At 44.9% G+C, this 19,836-nt stretch overlaps 1 protein-coding gene across 4 annotated transcripts in view; it reads left to right on the plus strand.

Annotated features, from left to right (window-relative positions):
- atp8a1 (ATPase phospholipid transporting 8A1) overlaps positions 1–19,836 on the plus strand; it is a 193,810-nt gene that overhangs the window by 152,602 nt on the left and 21,372 nt on the right. For all 4 annotated transcript variants that reach the window (XM_029725480.1, XM_029725499.1, XM_029725489.1 and 1 more), the window contains 7 exons: positions 657–767; positions 6,612–6,686; positions 9,100–9,222; positions 14,025–14,103; positions 17,756–17,817; positions 18,309–18,365; positions 18,682–18,789. In XM_029725480.1, coding sequence (XP_029581340.1) covers positions 657–767; positions 6,612–6,686; positions 9,100–9,222; positions 14,025–14,103; positions 17,756–17,817; positions 18,309–18,365; positions 18,682–18,789 — 615 coding nt within the window. The remainder of the gene's footprint in view (positions 1–656; positions 768–6,611; positions 6,687–9,099; positions 9,223–14,024; positions 14,104–17,755; positions 17,818–18,308; positions 18,366–18,681; positions 18,790–19,836) is intronic.

Below are 19,836 nucleotides of genomic sequence, written 5' to 3' on the forward strand. Positions count from 1 at the left end.
TCACAATTCTGTTGGCGTTTGACTTCATAAAGGCCTATATGTTACATAAAAGTAAATGACTTAAAGTCACATACAACTCAAGGTCCGTAGAACTGGAAAACAGGATGAGATGTTGAGCTTCCCTACAGCAGCATTACAGTATGTGCATTGTTTCTAAAAGCGAAGCTTGACGGTGACCAAGACAAAACAGTTCCCCAAGAGCAACCTTCTCAATCTAATCAATGTTATCAAAAAGCGATTACACGAATATGACATCCGCCGCATGCCTGAAATAGTAGGATTATCAAAAAGCCATTAAAATATTATGTTGAGCCATGGGAGTGTTCCCCCTCTCTGCCTCTCCCCTTTTCAACAACTTAAGGCAAAACTAAGCCCAAGCTGTATTAAACTCTGACAAGAAATGCCTGGAATGTGTCTGTGAAGACCTTGCCCTCAACTCCCCTCTGGCCCTTCAGTTTCCTGCTTTCAAACGATGATAAGATTGTTCCTTTATTTAATCCAAGAGTTCCTCTCAAATGCTGTTTTTTTTTCTCAAGGCATAGCCCCGGTCCTGGGTTGTCCAGGAACACTCTGTATATAAACTGTATAATGCCTGTCTTACAACTTTTAGGTTATTCATTTATCTTGGCCCTTCTCCTCCCTTCCCTCCCACGCAGTTCAAATACTTGAAGAATCTTTTGCTGGTCCACGGCGCCTGGAATTACAACCGCGTATCCAAGTGTATCCTGTATTGCTTCTACAAGAACATTGTCCTGTACATCATCGAGGTAAGTCATGCAGCTCTCGACACGAACAGCCTCAGTAGGGTTCCCAGGGCAGTGGTAAGGCAGTAAACTAGATTGGTATATAAAAGGTGGATTTTCCGCATGACATTACCAGCTTAAAGTGAAGGGATTTTCCTCTTTCGTATATTTTTATGACTAGGCCTATGCCCTGTATGCTAGTTTGCCAATTTGTCTGTCTCTGTCTATCTATATCTATATATCTATATATCTATCTATCTATCTAACTAATCCTATCTATCTGATTCCATGTATATTCAGGTTTACTGACAGCCAGTCGCCAAGAATCCATTGCCAGTTTTTAGAAAGCTGCAGTATAGATAATAGGAATGCTGCTCACCATGTTAAACCTCTTGGCCTCTGTGGTCTGGGATGGCATTTGACAGAAGCCAGACCTCGTGCTGATAGCAGCTTCAGATCTACCAACAAGAGTGACCTGACAAGCTGAGGGCTTGCTATCAGCACCAACTTTATCACAGGGTGCTTGGACGCTTTCATCTATAGCCCAACACACTTGACTGAAGGAAGTTGCACCTCTGGAACAGCTCAATGTTTTTCTGAAAGTCCCTGAAGCAGTGAAGTTGCCAATTAGCTTTTGGTATGACTAATATACATAAAGTCTGACGTCCCCACAGTAAGGAAACATTATAAATAAACTCAGTTCTCATCGGGCAATACTTTTTTCAACAACAGTTTTTCAAAAACAGTTACCCCCTCTCTTTTGGCTGGCAATCCTTGTGCCCGAAATGTCTGTCCCTCTGGGGAGCCAGTGATACAGACACAGTGAATAACACACTCCCCTCTCCCCCAGAGTGAGACATCACTGTGTGCTCCCAGGCGCACTGGAAGATTAGACAAGGGTCTTCTGGGCCCAATCATCCTGATGATGTCATGAGAATGTCACCACTACTGACAAAATGCTCCCGGCGCGTTACAGAGACCGTAGGGTTGTACGCTGCAAGCGACACAACCCGTACAGAAATATGTGCCATCTTTTTCTGGCTCACTTGATCTTTGAACTCCTTTTTCATCTTGGTTTTGGTTTATGTGCTGCGGTAAATCTCGGCGTAACCCAAAGGATTCTAGCATGTCTGCATCTTGTCTTTGTATGAAGGCCCACGACTATAGAAAATATGTCTTTCAATGGAAGACTGTTTTCTCTAACTTTGCGCTGTTGGGACATGACTTCTGAGAGACTGATATCCAAGATAACATAACCATTTTGAATGGTAGTAATCTGCCTTTGTTGACATGGCAACAGGAAACCCATTTTCATAGGGCATCATAGACGCAAAAGTCCTTGAATTTTGTCTCGTTCACCATTTCCCTTTGACTCAATGTACACTCTAAGTACAGCTTGGATTTCTGTCAAACCATTTAGGTATAGGATACCAAATGTAAATGAGAAACAAAAATTCAATTCAAATTGCAATCAAGGGCTGCCGCTGCTGGAGGCAAATACACAGTATGGTCAGAAATTAGACCTTTAAATGCTAATTCCTTTCATGTTGTCTTGGCTTTTGCCCCCGTCTTGTTGCATCCACTGCGAAACACTCTTTGAACTTGAAATAGTTGGCAAAAATGTTGACATCACACACCAGGCCGTATGACCCTCTCTCATTCCTTTATGTAAATGATCCATGGACTTGACTAGTGGTGGTTTTCCTGTCTGAATCCCCCCACTTTATTTAGCCTCTTGTGTCCAGCCACCAGCGCTCTTTCAAATATACCAGTTCCCTTTTCATAAAAGCAGGTTGTATCTCTCCGCTTGTCCGCAAGGCGAGTCTCTTCCCAGCACACCTTTTGTTAACGCCCTGAAAATGTAACTCCCCCTTCTTCTCTGTACCCTCCTTCAGGGGATTCATATACATAATAGAGGATTTTCTTCACAGTTTTGCAGCTTTGGAAAGTATAAAACACCCCTGTTTTGTAAGGGCCTGACAGCCAAGACACTAGCAACCCAGGGGAGGGCTAAAAGTTACATTTGTTGCACTAATAGGCTTACTTTTGTAGGCACATGTTTTTACTCTCCGGCTCCCAGGCCATGTCCTTGAATCAGAAACGGGGAGAAAAGTAGTAAAGGGTCATTTTAACTTTTCTCTGAGAACATTGTCTGTTTCAGTGCGCATTAGAAACTGAATAGCATGGCTAGGAGATTGTATAGAGGACTGTAGCCTGGCCTTCTCTGGTCTCAATTGTTCTGTTCTCTCCTTCTCTGTCTAGCATTAACCTTTGGTGGTTTCAAAAGCATAGAGGGGGAAAAGGGTTTTTCAAGGCCATTGTAGGGAAATGTCAGTGTAGACCGAGAGGAAGAGGCAAAATGAGAGTTTTCATTCTCGCCAAAATATGCCCAATGCGTTTCTATGGGCTTATTTTGGACCTAAGCTTGTTGCGTGCTTTCCCCCCATTTGGGACAACGACTCCCGTTGGTTAGGGCGGAGACATGACCGTCTTGTCATTATATACAGATGTCTGGTGGTGGGAGCAGCAGCTGTGTTTATAATTGCTGTTTTGTTGGGAGCCTGGATGGATGGAGGTTAATTGAGAGTCAGAAAGTGAGGGAGGGACAGGTGGGGCTGCCACTCAATGCCCCAGTCAGGTTTCTCATGGTCTCTCTCTCCCCCAGCTAATGAGCTGTCTTTTTCTGACAGGACACTCATTCAGAGGGAGAACTCTAACTTGACAGGACTTTTAACTTTTTCATAACTTTTTGAGGTATAGTTGGAGGAAGACCATAATGATCAGAACATTACAGGGGAAATGAGGGAGCTGAAGATACTCTAAAGAGTTATGTTACACACATGCCAAAGGATATTTAACGCAGCAGTCATACGGTACTTTCCTCTGTCTATAATCTTTGCAAAGCTAAACAAACTAAACAAAAACTATTAGAAAAAATGGAAGGATGAGCCACATTCAAAGAAGATACATTTTCAATGATGTTGCCATAGCGACTTCATTCAAATGTTTGGTCCAGCTTTGTGTGTGTGTGTGTGTGTGTGTGTGTGTGTGTGTGTGAGAGACTCCCCTAGTGCAGAGCCTGCTGACTGGTGCCACACTGTGAATCCATCCACCAACCAGGGCCCCATCCAGCATATTTACTAGCTCCTCTTTCTTCATCCCTCTTTCTCCTTTGCCTTTTTATATAGGGGATAAGGAGTCTGTTGGTATTTTTTCAGGGGTTCTGCATAGGAGCAAAGAGTGCTGTCATTTTGTTGAGAACAAATGTCACTCCTCTCTCTCCCTCCACCCACTTCTTCCCACAGAGACGCCTACGGAGCTGTGGGATGGCGTCTCGGAATCATTGATTTTTGATTCTGCTGATGAATAACCAGGGACCTTCTTTATTGGCGGCTCGCTTTCCTTCCTCCGATCTGTTTTTCCAAATGTGCACTGGTAGCGAGAGGTCAGCCGCAGCCCTCTTCTGAGGGGAAAAAATAAGAAAGAAAAACCCCTGCCTGGACCTTTCCCTAATGAGCGAATCAATGCATCTGTCTCAAGAGAGAGGGAGAGTGGGTGAGAGGGGTGCTGGCGGGACCTGAAGGACCAGGCCAAAACACTCAGGCAGAAGCTGTTACAGCATGCTCTGAATAGGCTTCTTTTTAAACTTAGCACAACAATATATCAGCCCGGAGCCCCTCATTGAGCCAGCCCTTAATTAATTCAGCACTTTGACCCGCCCGCTAGGCCAGCCACATCATACTGCCGGTTTAACCTGCTCCATGGCTTTCGCCTCGTCTCACCGTAACCCGTAGCAACAGGGCCTATATATTATTTAGTGAAGACAGACCCTTAAACACACATTTTATTTCTGATGGATGTACTGTAACATGGGATTCTAATCAAATCAAATCATCACATGCTCCGAATACATCAGGTGTAGACTTTACCGTGAAATGTTTACTTACACGCCCTTCCCCAAAAATGCAAATTCCTCTGTGTGAGGGAGCACAATGCCCAACACATCCGGGAGAGCCACATGTTCTTTGGTGTGTGTGTGTGTAAAAAACAGGAGTTGACCACCAGCATCCCCCACTTTAAAAAGCAGCATCATGGTAGAAAGGAAAAGAGGATAACTAGTCAGTTGTACAACTGAATGCATTCACCTGATGGAGGGAAGATTGGGAACTGGAAGAGGGGGTGGGGTTTAGGAGCGCACATACACACACTTGCTTCACTCTCCTCGCCCAAGGGAATGAACAGGAGGGGTGGGCGGGTGACAGACATTTGTTTTGGGAACATTTTTGCGCATTCGCTCGATTGAATGGGAAGGTCCTGGCTGGTGGGTTGGGAATTTGGCATGTAAAGAGTGGGTGGCGGTGGCGGGTGAGGCCCTTTGTCCAAACTGAGAATTTGTAGTAATTCAGGCCTTCATAATGCAGTTAAATTAAGCGAGGAAATGTTCGCAGCCTGGCCGTGGCACAGAACAGCAACCCGACAGAGAGGGTCTGTCCAACGCCACTGTCTGTCCACACAATTACACAGAGACAGACAGGCTGTTTCACAGTTTCTCACCCGGAAAACAATAAGCCCTTTCTGTGCCTGTCATATGCTTTAATTAACATGGTTGGAAATCAATCGACGTTGTTTATATGGAAACAAGTCCACCATCAATAACAAAATGTGTTATCGTTGCAGTCTCTGGATATTTCTCCAAAAAGTTGTATTTTTCGGTAGTAGTTAGTTTTAGAGCAACAACCAGCTAAATCTACCCTTCCCTGTTTTCCAAAGCGGTGGCAGTTTGTTTCTGGCCTGACAGTTGAAGCTGTGTCCAGACAAGTCTGACTAATGAAGATATGAGGTGATAACTAAGATTCATATGGTTTAGATACATGTTATCTTCACCACCCCCCTCGGTGAGCAGATCCAAGGCTATCTTTATCCAGCCAGTCTGTCCAATCCCATGGCTCCTGCCTCATCACTAAGGCTGGCTGTCACTTGGATGTCGCTTGCTGGCTCATTGGAGGGAAACGGTGGGCTTGATATACTATATGTTCATATGTAATCTCGAGCTAAATCCATGGGAAATATTACACTGTGGAAATGGTATCTCTTAGGCTTCGTTTTGCCACTGCCACTTATTCAGTCATTCTTGGTCCCTGTCTCCTGTCTCCCCCCCCCCCCAAAAAAAAAGATTGAGAGGCAGTGCCTTCAGAGACTAATGATGTGTTGAGCACAGGTCAGAACTTCAAAAGGACCAATATTAGATTTTAGACTCATTCTAGCTCTTTTTACATTGCCTGGAAAAATGTTCTTCAATTCCTTTAGTGAAGGGCATATTACTTAATGTCAGGATGTCTTTTTGATTATACCTAATAGAAATACATTATTTTAACCGAAGTTAACGTTCTAGGAATTAATGATATTGTATTGTATTGGTACAGTATGTGCAGTAGGTGTCAATGTGATGTTTGTTTATTGTCATTAGACAGTGAAGAATGTCCCATCAGAGATGGAGGGTAATGGTGTGATATCTGCAGATCCTCTTTGGACACCCATGGACTGATGCTAATTGACTAATGAGGGCACCTCTCTCCATTACTATCAGTGATGGAAAGCATGCATTCAAACGGGGAGGGGGAGAGACCACATGCACTTCTATCACTGATGAAGGAACCCAATCTACCGCTTGAAAAAACACCTAAAAGATAAATGTGATATCAGCTGAAAAGGAAAATATTCATTTGAGTAAAGATGTGAAACCATTGCCTTTGTGTTGGCAATTATTTTTTAATTTTTTTTTATCTTACCGGTGTCATTAATGACAATCACCTCGCGTCCCTTTCTTCATCAATATTGCACTTCTAATGTCCTTTTTGTCACCTTTAGATCTGGTTTGCCTTCGTCAATGGATTCTCTGGTCAGATTCTGTTTGAGCGCTGGTGCATCGGCCTGTACAATGTGGTGAGTGTTCATGTGATTTACATTACTGTGGAAGCGCATGTTATATAATTCTCCTCCCCTGTTGCTCTCTGGCAAGAAAACTAATTTGCCATGGCACTCCAGACGTGATCCCTTTACTGCGGGAAATGTCCCATTTATTTATGACCTGTTGTCAAGTCCATATTCCCCTCGTGCCCCGAACTATGTACCGAATGTGAGAACAACAGCCTTGCATGCCCCTAAAGAGTGTAGTTAGTGAATGCGGTCATTTGTGAATTATAAAGGAACCGGTGGAATAGAGCAGCACACAACCAGCTCTGAGCAGCTAGTGTCCCACAGGGTTCTGTGTTGGGTCCCCTCCTATTGAACCAATGTCAAATCAAATTGTATTTGTCACGTGCTTCATAAACAACAGGTGTGGACTAACAGTGAAATGCTTACGGGCCCTTCCCAACAATGCAGATAGAAAGAAAATAGAGTAATTATAGAATATAAATTGCGTATTAACATATTCATAATGAGTAACGATAGCTTTGCTATATACACGGGGTGCCAGTACCGAGTCGATGTGCAGGGGTACAAGGTAATTGAGGTAGATATGTACATATAACTAGGAATGTGACAGATTATTAACAGTAGCAGCATTGTATGTGGTGAGTCAAAAAAGTTTGTGCAAAAAGGTTCAATGCAGATAGTCTGGATAGCTATTTGGTTAACTATTTAACTACTTATGGCTTGGGGGTAGAAGGTGTTCAGGGTCCTTTTTGTTCCAGATTTGGTGCATCGGTTCCGCTTGTCATGCGGTAGCAGAGAGAACAGTCTATGACCTGTGTGACTGGAGTCTTAGCCAATTTTTAGGGCCTTCCTCTGAAACTGCCTGGTGTAGAGTTCCTTGATGGCAGGGAGCATGGCCCCAGTGATGTTCTGTCCCATACACACTACTCTGTAGCACCTTGCGGTCAGATGCCAAGCAGTTGCCATACCAAGCGGTGATGCAGCTAGTCAAGATGCTCTCAATGGTGCAGCTGTAGAACTTTTTGAGGATCTGAGGGGCCATGCCAAATCTTTTCAGCCTCCTGAGGGGGAAGAGGTTGTCATGCCCTCTTCACAACTGTGTTGGTGTGTGTGTGGACCATGTTTCTCGTCTGTCAAATGAAGTGAGTGAACGGATGGAAAGAATATTTATTTTAACACCAACTAAACAATAAACATGTAATATTGCATTGTTTGGGTTTTAACTTGTAGCTTTATACTGTTTATTAAAGATGTACCCAAGTCCATAGACAAAAAAAGTGAAGGAAGTGGGATGAGAGAAGTTGCCCGCACATTGTTGACGGCCCGCAAACGGAAGTGAGTTCATCACCGACCAAGAAATTAGAACATAGTCACAGCTCTGGCTGTTTTCAAAATTGCTCAATAAACCGTGGCCCTGTGGCTGGCAGTCTGTCAGAGGCAGCGGGCCGAATCCCCCCCCCCCATGGCGATGCTTGGCACCCTGAATGAGAATAGAGCCCATGCAGTGGAGCATGTCCTTCTGCGGCCCACCAGTCCACAGAGCACCCCAGCCATACTGTACAATACTGACACTCCTTTCACTTCTTCTCTCACTCCTCTTCGCCGTCTCTCTCTCTGCAGAGAGAAACATTACAACACCACATAAAATGACACTTGCGCCGCGAAAATACCTGCTAACTAGTAAGGGCGTTGCAGATGTTCGTCCAAGACAGAGCGTGTCAAATTAAAATAAAAGCCCAAAAGTGCTAAACACTCAACAGCATCCACTCAATAAAATCAGTCAGTCATAACTTCAGCATATGGCCATCAATGCAAAGTGAAGCATTTTTTGTGTGTTTTCAATGCTGTGTACATGGTTTCCTCCCCAAAATGTTTTATGATCACATAAAAAAAATAAAAAAAATTGTCAATTTAGCAGACGCTTTTAACCTTAACCATAGCGATTTACAGGAGCAATTAAGGGCCTTGCTCAAGGGACATCGACAGATTTTTCACTTAGTCGACTCGGTTACTGGCCCAACACTCTTAACCGCTAGATTACATGCTGTCCCAAATGTGGGATGAACTGGGCATGACCTGTCTAGTGGACAGGATGAATAATCTCATGTTGTTGATCATAGTGAGCAAATTATGTCTTTCCAGACATGTATCTTAATAGGACATCATTAGTGTCTCCTTGTTTTCACTAACGAAGTAATGGAATCAATAACGTCTTGAAGGTCCTCGCTATTATAAAAACCCTGGCTTTTATTGGGTTATTCACTGTGGAACGATAAAATTCCTATCTAAAATTGTATCTGATACGGTCTTTGCTAACAGGCCGCTAATTTAATCTGCTGGGATTCTGAGTTTACTACCTTTTATCCTAATTTCTGAGTTTTGTGAGGGGAAATGTTGACATTAGTGTGTTTGTGTTTAGATTTTCACCGCTCTGCCTCCTCTCACGCTGGGCATATTTGAGCGCTCATGCAGGAAAGAGAACATGCTGAAGTACCCGGAACTCTACAAAACCTCCCAGAATGCCATGGGCTTCAACACCAAGGTAGGTCATGTGCCCGTTTGTGCTGCATTGAAGAACGTTAGAGGAACGTTGTCTCAACAATTCCATAATTTTCTGTCATTCCACTTTTATGCCTCATGTTTTATGCGTCATGTTTGTCTGGGACACATTTCCATTCATAGTATAGTCAATGCTTAAGTATTTCTAAGCTTAAATAGGTTAACTTAGGTTTACTTGGCACCAACAAACAAAAAGCGAGACAGAGGACTGCAATTATCCAGGCAGTTTTTTTCTAAACCTCCGTTCTGTCTCCGAATTGACATCCTTTACACACAATGGAGACCTGATAAGCTCCGAAACGCTCCAAACACGTCTGTCCCCATTGGCCTGTCTGACCTATGGGGTCTCTACCACCAGTCTGACCGGGTGCCATGGTCAGAGGGTGTCTGCCTGCCTTTCCGCCTGTCTGTCTGTTGGGGGGGCTGTCGGTTAGCTTTCCCTGCTGTCTGTTAATGAAGATGTCGCCCCTTCTCCACGCCTACCCCCTCCCTCCCTCCATCCACCACCCCCGCCTAACTCCCTTACTTTACCGCCGTGGAGAGCCGGTTAGTGCAGCATGGAGACGGATTAAAGCCCGAGTGACCACAGAGGTCATGAGGGACAGGAGAAGTGGGGGGGATAGCGGCCCGGAGGAGGGGTGGGGGGTGTAAAGGAAGAGTGCTCTTCTGCCAGGGTGTGATGGCATCCAATGTGGAAAATGATGCAATTTGTTTAAGCAAGGGCCTGTTTGCACTGGAGGCCTTCTGCCTTGTCTGGCCTAGCTTGGCCTAAGTACTGTAAATAAGACAACCCCAGTCTACTGGTCTCTCTCTCTCCCCGGAAGGTTGGCCTGCATGGGGCCAGTCACCTCAGTTAGTGACCCACGGACCACAGCCGGCATTTCCCCCTCATAGCTTTTAGTTGTGTCTGGGTGAGAGAAGGGCTCCGTATGGCCCAGTGTTACATGACCCTCCAGAGAATAGCAGGGTGATATTGTGCAAGACAGGCCACAGTCTCTAAAAAAAACTGACTTGTTGATTCATATTGGTTTTCCTCCATTTTTGTTTGACCAGCAATTTCTAAACACATGTAAATAATGACTTGTCCAGGTCACCGTTGTGTTTTAAATGGACTGTCAACTCTTTCCCTCTAATATTGTCTTTGCCACATGGCCCTAGGCGAGGTGCCAAAAATCCAGCAGGAATTTGCCCGAAACCCCTTTCTTTCTGCACGCCTGGGTCTTTTGTACACAAACAGATACTGTCTGGGCGAATTAAAGGCATTTGTGTTGAGGGGGCAGGGGAAGGGTGTGAAATATTTAAGACGTCGCCCGCCCTTGTCACTGTTTCCCCTTTCACCACTGTGTCCCCTTTCACTTTTAATTACATATTCTTGACACTTAAGTCACTCTAATAAACCTCAGTCCCCTGATGTGGCCACCAGTAATTACACTGCCTCACCATCCCCCCCCCCCTCCGCTCTGTGCAACAGCATTAAAAAGGAAGGGGCGTGGACTGGAAATATTTGGCTCGATATAAAGTACATGCATTCATGCTTTTTTAAGCAATTAGGCGCTGCACAATGGGCTTGAATCTTTTAGCCTGGGCACGAACAAGGACAGGCAGGCATTCACACTGGTGTTCTTCGAAACTCGCCGGGATACAGCGGAGGGGGGGTAGAAGTGGGGGGAGGGGAGTGAGGCTTCACTGTGACAAATGATTATGAACATTCGGGGCGGCAGGTAGCCTAGTGGTTAGAGCGTTGGGCCGAAAGGTTGCTGGATCGAATCCCCAAGCTGAAAAGGTACAAATCTGTCGTTCTGCCCCTGAACAAGGCAGTTAACCCACTGTTCCCCAGGAGGCCGTCATTGTAAATAAGAATTTGTTCTTAACTTACTTGCCTAGTTAAATAAATGTTAAATACATTTTAAAAACTATTTATTGATTTCATTAGTATTCGTTAGGTTGCTGGGCACTTGGAAAGTCTGTTTTTTCCACACTGTGTTGTGCTGGGCAGAGTGAGGAGGTTTTGTTGTTCCACACTGTGTTGTGTTGGGCAGAGTGAGGAGGGTGATGTGAGGAGGTGTTGTTCCACACTGTGTTGTGTTGGGCAGAGTGAGGAGGGTGATGTGAGGAGGTGTTGTTCCACACTGTGTTGTGTTGGGCAGAGTGAGGAGGGTGATGTGATGAGGTGTTGTTCCACACTGTGTTGTGTTGGGCAGAGTGAGGAGGGTGATGTGAGGAGGTGTTGTTCCACACTGTGTTGTGTTGGGCAGAGTGAGGAGGGTGATGTGACGAGGTGTTGTTCCACACTGTGTGCTGGGCAGAGTGAGGAGGGTGATGTGATGAGGTGTTGTTGTTCCACACTGTTGTGTTGGGCAGAGTGAGGAGGGTGATTTGACGAGGTGTTGTTCCACACTGTTGTGTTGGGCGGAGTGAGGAGGGTGATGTGACGAGGTGTTGTTGTTCCACACTGTTGTGTTGAGCAGAGTGAGGAGGGTGATGTGACGAGGTGTTGTTGTTCCGCACTGTGTTGTGTTGGGCAGAGTGAGGAGGGTGATGTGAGGTGTTGTTCCACACTGTGTTGTGTTGGGCAGAGTGAGGAGGGTGATGTGACGAGGTGTTGTTCCACACTGTGTGCTGGGCAGAGTGAGGAGGGTGATTTTGACGAGGTGTTGTTGTTCCACACTGTGTTGTGTTGGGCAGAGTGAGGAGGGTGATGTGACGAGGTGTTGTTGTTCCACACTGTGTTGTGTTGGGCAGAGTGAGGAGGGTGATGTGAGGAGGTGTTGTTGTTCCACACTGTGTTGTGTTGGGCAGAGTGAGGAGGGTGATGTGAGGAGGTGTTGTTGTTCCACACTGTGTTGTGTTGGGCAGAGTGAGGAGGGTGATGTGAGGAGGTGTTGTTGTTCCACACTGTGTTGTGTTGGGCAGAGTGAGGAGGGTGATGTGAGGAGGTGTTGTTGTTCCACACTGTGTTGTGTTGGGCAGAGTGAGGAGGGTGATGTGACGAGGTGTTGTTGTTCCACACTGTTATGTTGGGCAGAGTGAGGAGGGTGGTGGTGTTGTTCCACACTGTTGTGTTGGAGGATGAGGTAGGGTAGGGGTGGAGTTAGGGACAGAAGGGAAAGTTGTAGGCGACTTGCCAGTGGGAGGCTAATTGGGTTTAAACGTGTAGTTGTAACATTGGAGATCATCTATCACACATTGAACCACATAGAGAGGGGGTGCTCCTGCCCCGGCGTGGGAGCCTGTTGGCAGGGTGGGAGGTGAAGTAAGGGGGATAAGGGTGGGACTAAGGGCTCTTGTTTTGTTAAGGCGATAGTAAAGGTGAGAAGGTCATGCCAGAGAGGCCAAGGTATGACGTAGAGCCCAGAACAAGACACTCAACCTCCTGTTCCCCTCCCCACCTGTGGACAACAACACTTGGTTTCCTCATCTGTTTCTTTGTGCTCACTAGTGTTTTTTGTATGTAGCCTGCTTTTTATTTTATTTAACTTTTGCAGAAATACTGAGACATTTTCGCATTTGTACAACCAATAATCCGTAGCCCCAGACTTCGCCCCGCAGCCCCAGACTTCGCCCCGCAGCCCCAGACTTCGCCCCGCAGCCCCAGACTTCGCCCCGCAGCCCCAGACTTCGCCCCGCAGCCCCAGACTTCGCCCCGCAGCCCCAGACGTAACTTCCGACCACAGAATCGCCAATTGCCGACTTAACTACACGACACGGATCCACCATTAGGGAATCTGCGCTAAAGGGAACCAAGTTGAAGTACAAGGAAAACCATGCTGCATACGCCCGCTCTTTTAAACAACTGTTTGGCTCGAGAACTAAGAGTTGATCGTTATTCCAAAATTGCTTAAACCTGTGAAAAACGCATCGACTTCAATAAGCCGACGGTTTTATAATTTGTCTTGGATAAGAAATTGAGCATTCATAGAAATAATTTGGTCTTGCTGCCTGCCAAAAATTAATTAAAATGTGAATATTGAGTGAAGTGTCCCCTCCCCCGTTTTATTACAATCTATTTCAACTTTTTTTAGTGGAGCATGGTATGTGAACGAGGGGGCATGAATACAGACTTTTTTGGCCGAGTTGATTTCACGGCCATTTCATGCTACATCACCCTTCAGTGTTGTGTTTGGCGACATCCGAGCATAATGTATATTTGAAACACTGTGGTTTGGTAGAGGAACTATTGATTTAAACGGCTCATCCAAAATCTACAAACACACACCAACAACACACACGTACTGTAGAGTCGCCTGTGTGGAAACACACAAACTACTGTGTGCCCCTTTTCCACCTTCTTACTAATTACCGTAAAAACAAGTTAATCCACGTCAAACATGTCAACTTCTCCGTGTTTTTAGATTGATTTCTGCTTGTTCAGTGCCCTCTTCATTTATTTTCCTCCCGATCTTAAATCTGCATATGAAAGACTGATGATGTGGGGGGGGTCTACAGGAAAGGACAGGGAAAGGGAAATCCCCCCCCCCCACATAGTCCACCCGACTTACATGCACACACCAAACCTACACACATCCCTGCACCCTCTTCTCCAGTCCTACACACAGGAGGATATACAAAGTGTGTGTCAGCGGGGTGGCCATTCAGAGAGGAGGCCCTACAAAACCGCCACTTAGCCAACTGCTGAGCCGGAACAAAGAACCAAGGTCAGTGGTCGCTAGGCGGGTTGGGTCGGCCAACGGGTTTCTCATGCTTTTTCCTCTCCTTTTCTCCCTGGAACCCCCCAACCTACCCAACCCCCTCTCTCCTCCATCCCTCTCTCCCCCCTCCTTGCAGGTCTTCTGGGCCCATTGTCTGAATGGCCTCTTCCACTCGGTCATCCTCTTCTGGGTCCCCCTTACAGCCTTCCAGCACGGTAAGCACCTCCCAGGGACTCTAACCCTGACCTCCCAGGGACTCTAACCTCCCAGGGACTCTAACCCTGAACTCCTAGAGACCCTAACCTCCCAGAGACTCATCTGGCACCTTTTGTATTTGTGACTGAGCCTGGATTTCTAGTCTCTACATGCTCTGGGTGGAATGAGGCCAGTTAACACATACCTTATCTTGATTACTTTTCTTTTTTACCCACAACCTCATGAATTATAAATATTGGAATGCTTGGCACGCACGCACACACACTCTCAAACATTGACACACACACACATTTTCAAGTTCCCTTGTTCAGCTCACACTTCACTATATGGCCAAGTAGCTACAATTCTCAGACTGTGGTAAGGCTCAGGGTAGAGAGAATGGGTATCTTTGAGTCGATGGAGTCTTGGCTGGTGGAGCCAGAGGACCACACAGGGTTGGGCCTGCTCTCCAAATAAAGCGAAGAGTGAAGCCCCTTCAGTCTGACTGACAGGCTGTCAGCAAGGCTTCGAAGCACACATAGGCATGTGACTACCCGAAAGCAAAAAGGAACCAGTCTCTCGCTCTCCCTAGTTCTTCTTCTCTTTCTCCCTCTCTCGTTCTTCTTCTCTCCCGCCCTTCTTCTCTCCCGCCCTTACACTCTCCCCAAGCACGCCCATGTGTTGAATTTGGAGGATGCTCAGAAATTAGGGGGTGTTAAAGTAAATATTTCTAGTACAATCAATGAGGCAATTTTCTTTTAAACTGAACAAAAGTTGACCCATGCCTTTACTGGTATTTGAGTAGCAGTTTGCTTTGATTTGAATACTTCATTTGTCAAAGATTATTCGACTAATTCTATTAGTCAAAAATTACTGGACTAATTCTTGTTTTTGTTTTCAATAATAACCTGGCTTAACTGGTCATGTCAACCATAGTCCAGACTGCTTCCTGATTCCTCTATTAGGTTGCTCGATTAAGGATATGCAATGGACACACACACACACACACAGTCTTGTACAGCTAACCTTTTGGGGACACACAATTCAGTCCCATTCAAAAACCTATTTTCCCTAAACTTAATCCGTACTCTTACCCTAAGCCTAGCTCCTAACCCTTAATGTAATTCTAACACTAATTCTAACCTTAACCCTAAACCCCCTAGAAATAGCATTTTACCTTGTGGGGACTAACTATCCTCAGTTGGTCAAATTTTGGTCCCCACAAGAATAGTTAAACATGTCCACACACATCTCACTGCTCTAATGGGCCATTATGTCCAGTGTTACGTCTCACTGCTCTAATGGGACGTTATTTCCACTGTTGCATCTCTAATGGGCCATTATGTCCAGTGTTGCATCTCTAATGGGGCATTATGTCCAGTGTTGCATCTCTAATGGGGCATTATGTCCAGTGTTACATCTCACTGCTCTAATGGGACGTTATTTCCACTGTTGCATCTCTAATGGGGCATTATGTCCAGTGTTGCATCTCTAATGGGGCATTATGTCCAGTGTTGCATCTCTAATGGGGCATTATGTCCAGTGTTGCATCTCTAATGGGCCGTTATGTCCAGTGTTGCATCTCTAATGGGCCGTTATGTCCAGTGTTGCATCTCTAATGGGCCGTTATGTCCAGTGTTGCATGTCTAATGGGGCATTATGTTCAGTGTTGCATGTCTAATGGGGCATTATGTTCAGTGTTGCATGTCTAATGGGGCATTATGTTCAGTGTTGCATGTCTAATGGGGCATTATGTTCAGTGTTGCATCTCTAATGGGGCATTATGTCCAGTGTTACATCTCACTGCTCTAATGGGACGTTATTTCTAGTGTTACATCTCTAATATTGGCTCCAGGTCATCTACAAGACCCTGCTAGGTAAAGTCCCCCCTTATCTCCGCTCACTGGTCACCATAGCAGCACCCACCTGTAGCACGCGCTCCAGCAGGTATATCTCTCTGGTCACCCCTAAAGCCAACTCCTCCTTTGGTCGTCTCTCCTTCCAGTTCTCAGCTGCCAATGATTGGAACGAACTACAAAAATCTCTAAAACTGGAAACACTTATCTCCCTCACTAGCTTTAAGCACCAGCTGTCAGAGCAGCTCACAGATCTCTGCACCTGTACATAGCCCATCTTTAATTGAGCCCAAACTACTACCTTTTCCCCTACTGTATTTATTTATTTTATTTATTTTGCTCCTTTGCACCATATTATTTATATTTATATTTTAACTTTAACTTTCTTCAAACTACAAATCTACCATTCCAGTGTTTTTTTTCTTGCCATACTTTATTTACTTTGCCACCATGGCATTTTTTTGCTTTTACCTCCATTATCTCACATCATTTGCTCACATTGTATATAGTCTTATTTTTTTCTACTGCATCATTGATTGTATGTTGTTTTACTCCATGTGTAACTCTGTGTTTTTGTATGTTGTCGAACTGCTTTGCTTTATCTTGGCCAGGTCGCAATTGTAAATGAGAACTTGTTCTCAACTTGCCTACCTGGTTAAATAAAGGTGAAATAAAATAAAATAAATAAAAATAATGGGGCATTATGTCCAGTGTTGCATGTCTAATGGGGCATTATGTTCAGTGTTGCATCTCTAATGGGGCATTATGTCCAGTGTTGCATCTCTAATGGGGCATTATGTTCAGTGTTGCATGTCTAATGGGGCATTATGTCCAGTGTTGCATGTCTAATGGGGCATTATGTCCAGTGTTGCATGTCTAATGGGGCATTATGTCCAGTGTTGCATCTCTAATGGGGCATTATGTTCAGTGTTGCATCTCTAATGGGGAATTATGCTCGCCTGCACATACAGTACTCACAGGCTGCATCCCAAATGGCATCCTATTCCATTTATAGTGCACTGCTTTTGACCAGGGTCCATATGGCTCTGGTCAAAAGTAGTGCGCTATAGATGGAATAGGGTGCCGTTTGAGATGCCGCCTTATCTCAGCTTACTGGTCACCATAGCAGCACCCACCCGTAGCACTCGCTCCAGCAGGTATATTTCACTGGTCATCACCAAAGCCAACTCCTATTGGCCGCCTTTCCTTCCAGTTCTCTGCTGCCAATGACTGGAACGAATTGCAGAATTCACTGAAGGTGGAGTCTTATATCTCCCTCACTAACTTTAAGCATCAGTTGTCAGAGCAGCTTACCAATCATTGCACCTGTACACAGCCCATCTATAAATAGCCCACCCAACTACTTCATCCCCATACTGTTATTTATTTTTTTGCTCCTTTGCACCCCAGTATCTCTACTTGCACATCTACCACGCCAATGTTTAATTGCTAAATTGTAATTATTTCACCACTATGGCCTATTTATTGCCTTACCTCCCTAATCTTACTACATTTGCACACACTGTATATATATTTTTGTATTGTGTTATTGACTGTACATTTGTTTATTCCATGTGTAACTCTGTGGTGTTTGTGTCGCTTTGCTTTATCTTGGCCAGGTCACAGTTGTAAATGAGAACTTGTTCTCAACTAGCCTACCTGGTTAAATAAAGGTGAAATAAAATAAATGCAGACAGTCTGCTCTTTGGTAGTTTCCTCCATAGCTGAGATTTCATTTTTCCTCTGGTCTAGTGGAACTAGCAAAGAGGGATATGACCATACGTCTAAAAGCTTTTCATGTTCATCCTTTTCACAGATACGGTCTTTGGCAACGGAAAGACCCCGGACTATCTCCTCTTAGGCAACATGGTTTATACAGTAAGTATGTGTCTCAAATGGCTCCCTTTGTTTGTGTGTGTGTGTGTGTGTGTGTGGTGCACTATGAAGGGAATAGGGTGCTATTTGGGACACAGCCTGAGTCTTTTTTGGATGAGCACACAGTCAGTTCAGCCCTCCCCTGACTGATAACCAGTGTTGTATTTCTGCTTTTTAGCTTTGAGAATGAAGACATCTTTGTCTGTCTATCCGTAACCTTGTGTTAGCCTCAGCGTCTTGCTGTGAGATTATTTATCAGTTTGTTTTGGATTTCTTTATTTATTTTTGAGCGTCATTACTGTGTTTTGATCAAATATGTGTGAGTCAAACAGTATTTCAAGTTCTAAACTAAGGAATACACATTTAGCTGTCATATATAAAATTCTATCTGTCAGTGCCTTTTCCGGTCAAAACTTCTGACTTTGATTTTAACTTATTCTCAATGGCGAGGAAGATGTTGGTTTAGCATTTAATATTGATGTTCTGTTTTCTAGTTTGTGGTCATCACCGTGTGCCTTAAAGCTGGCCTGGAGACCTCGTCGTGGACTATGGTAGGCTCTCTCCTCTCACTACAGTATCTTGTCTTTTCATCGTCATTCTCTTATGGTACCACAGACGCTTGTAACAAAGGCAGATCTTAAAAGGTCCAAAGTAATGCTCCATCCAGCTTTTCCTCTTCCTCCTGCCACTCCTGGCAACCATTCACATGACATAGGCTTTTCAGCAGAGCTACTTGCAGAATAACTGTCATTGTTTAATTACTCTACAATAAGATGGTTAGTACTCTGTATTTACTGTTGGAACTCTCACTGCCAACACTGTATTTATGTAAAGACAAAAGGAAGTAACATTCTCTGTCTCCTCCAGTTCAGTCACATTGCCATCTGGGGCAGCATCAGCCTGTGGGTGGTGTTCTTCGGTATCTACTCCTCTCTGTGGCCGCTCATCTCTCTGGCTCCGGACATGTCTGGCGAGGTAAACACTCATCTTACCCTCCACCCTCCTTTAAACCCAGCAAAACATGTCTGATCACCTCTTCATTCCCAGAACGTTAGTAAGGGCTCCGTTGGAAAATTAACAAATGTTTTAGGAACGTTCACCCCCCCCCAACAGTGATAAACCCTGCTGTATCATGCTGTCATTCATAACTCAACAGAATGTACAGTATCTCCTAACATTTCTGTTACTGACTAAGGGTGGTAGTTGTTGGGAAGGATTTCAATGTGTCTATGCCGTAACCCAACTCTGTGTTTCTCAACGGAGGGCCAGAGGGGATCTAGACTGTCGGACTGACAGATTCTGGGTTGTGTTGCGGAATGACTTAATTGGGCCCAATTAGCCCACTGTTTGTTATGTCACCCTCGCTTGCCCCCTAAGTATCTGCAGGTGACGGTGAAACCTCGTCGCTGTACGAAGGAGCGATTCAACAATTCACACTAAAACCTGAAGTATTTGTGGTGGTGTTGTCAGCAAAGTTATATTATAGCAGGTATTTGTGTCTAAGCATTGTATTTGTAAATTGTTCTGAATATCTGTTTGGTTCTGTTTAAGGTAAAGTGTGTAAAATGCATTTTGCGGTATGACACGTAAGGCACTCCTCCCTTAGTGCATCCCCGCGCGCACACACACACACATACACACATACACACACACACACACACACACACACACACACACACACACACACACACACACACACACACACTGGTGCTTTCATCCACTCCCTGCAGTTCTGGAGTAAAGGGAGTGATGGTGCTCTCTGGACAGCTTGGAAACCCTATGCCTAGCTCAGCCGTGGGGACCTCAGTACATTATCACACTGGAATTATGTTCCTGACACCCGAGAACATATCAGAGTCCTGCTAAATGACACCAGGCCTTCCAGGCCCCAGTTGTGGCAGAGGAAGAGGGGAGGTCTCTACAGGGTCGTTTCACCTCGAAACCCACCATCTCAGATTGTTCTGATATTGTTTCTGTTAGAAACAGATAAGATTAGATCTCTTTGAGCTAATTGATTGCATC

This window comes from Salmo trutta, chromosome 3 (genome assembly GCF_901001165.1).
Source record: "Salmo trutta chromosome 3, fSalTru1.1, whole genome shotgun sequence".
NCBI lineage: Eukaryota > Metazoa > Chordata > Actinopteri > Salmoniformes > Salmonidae > Salmo > Salmo trutta.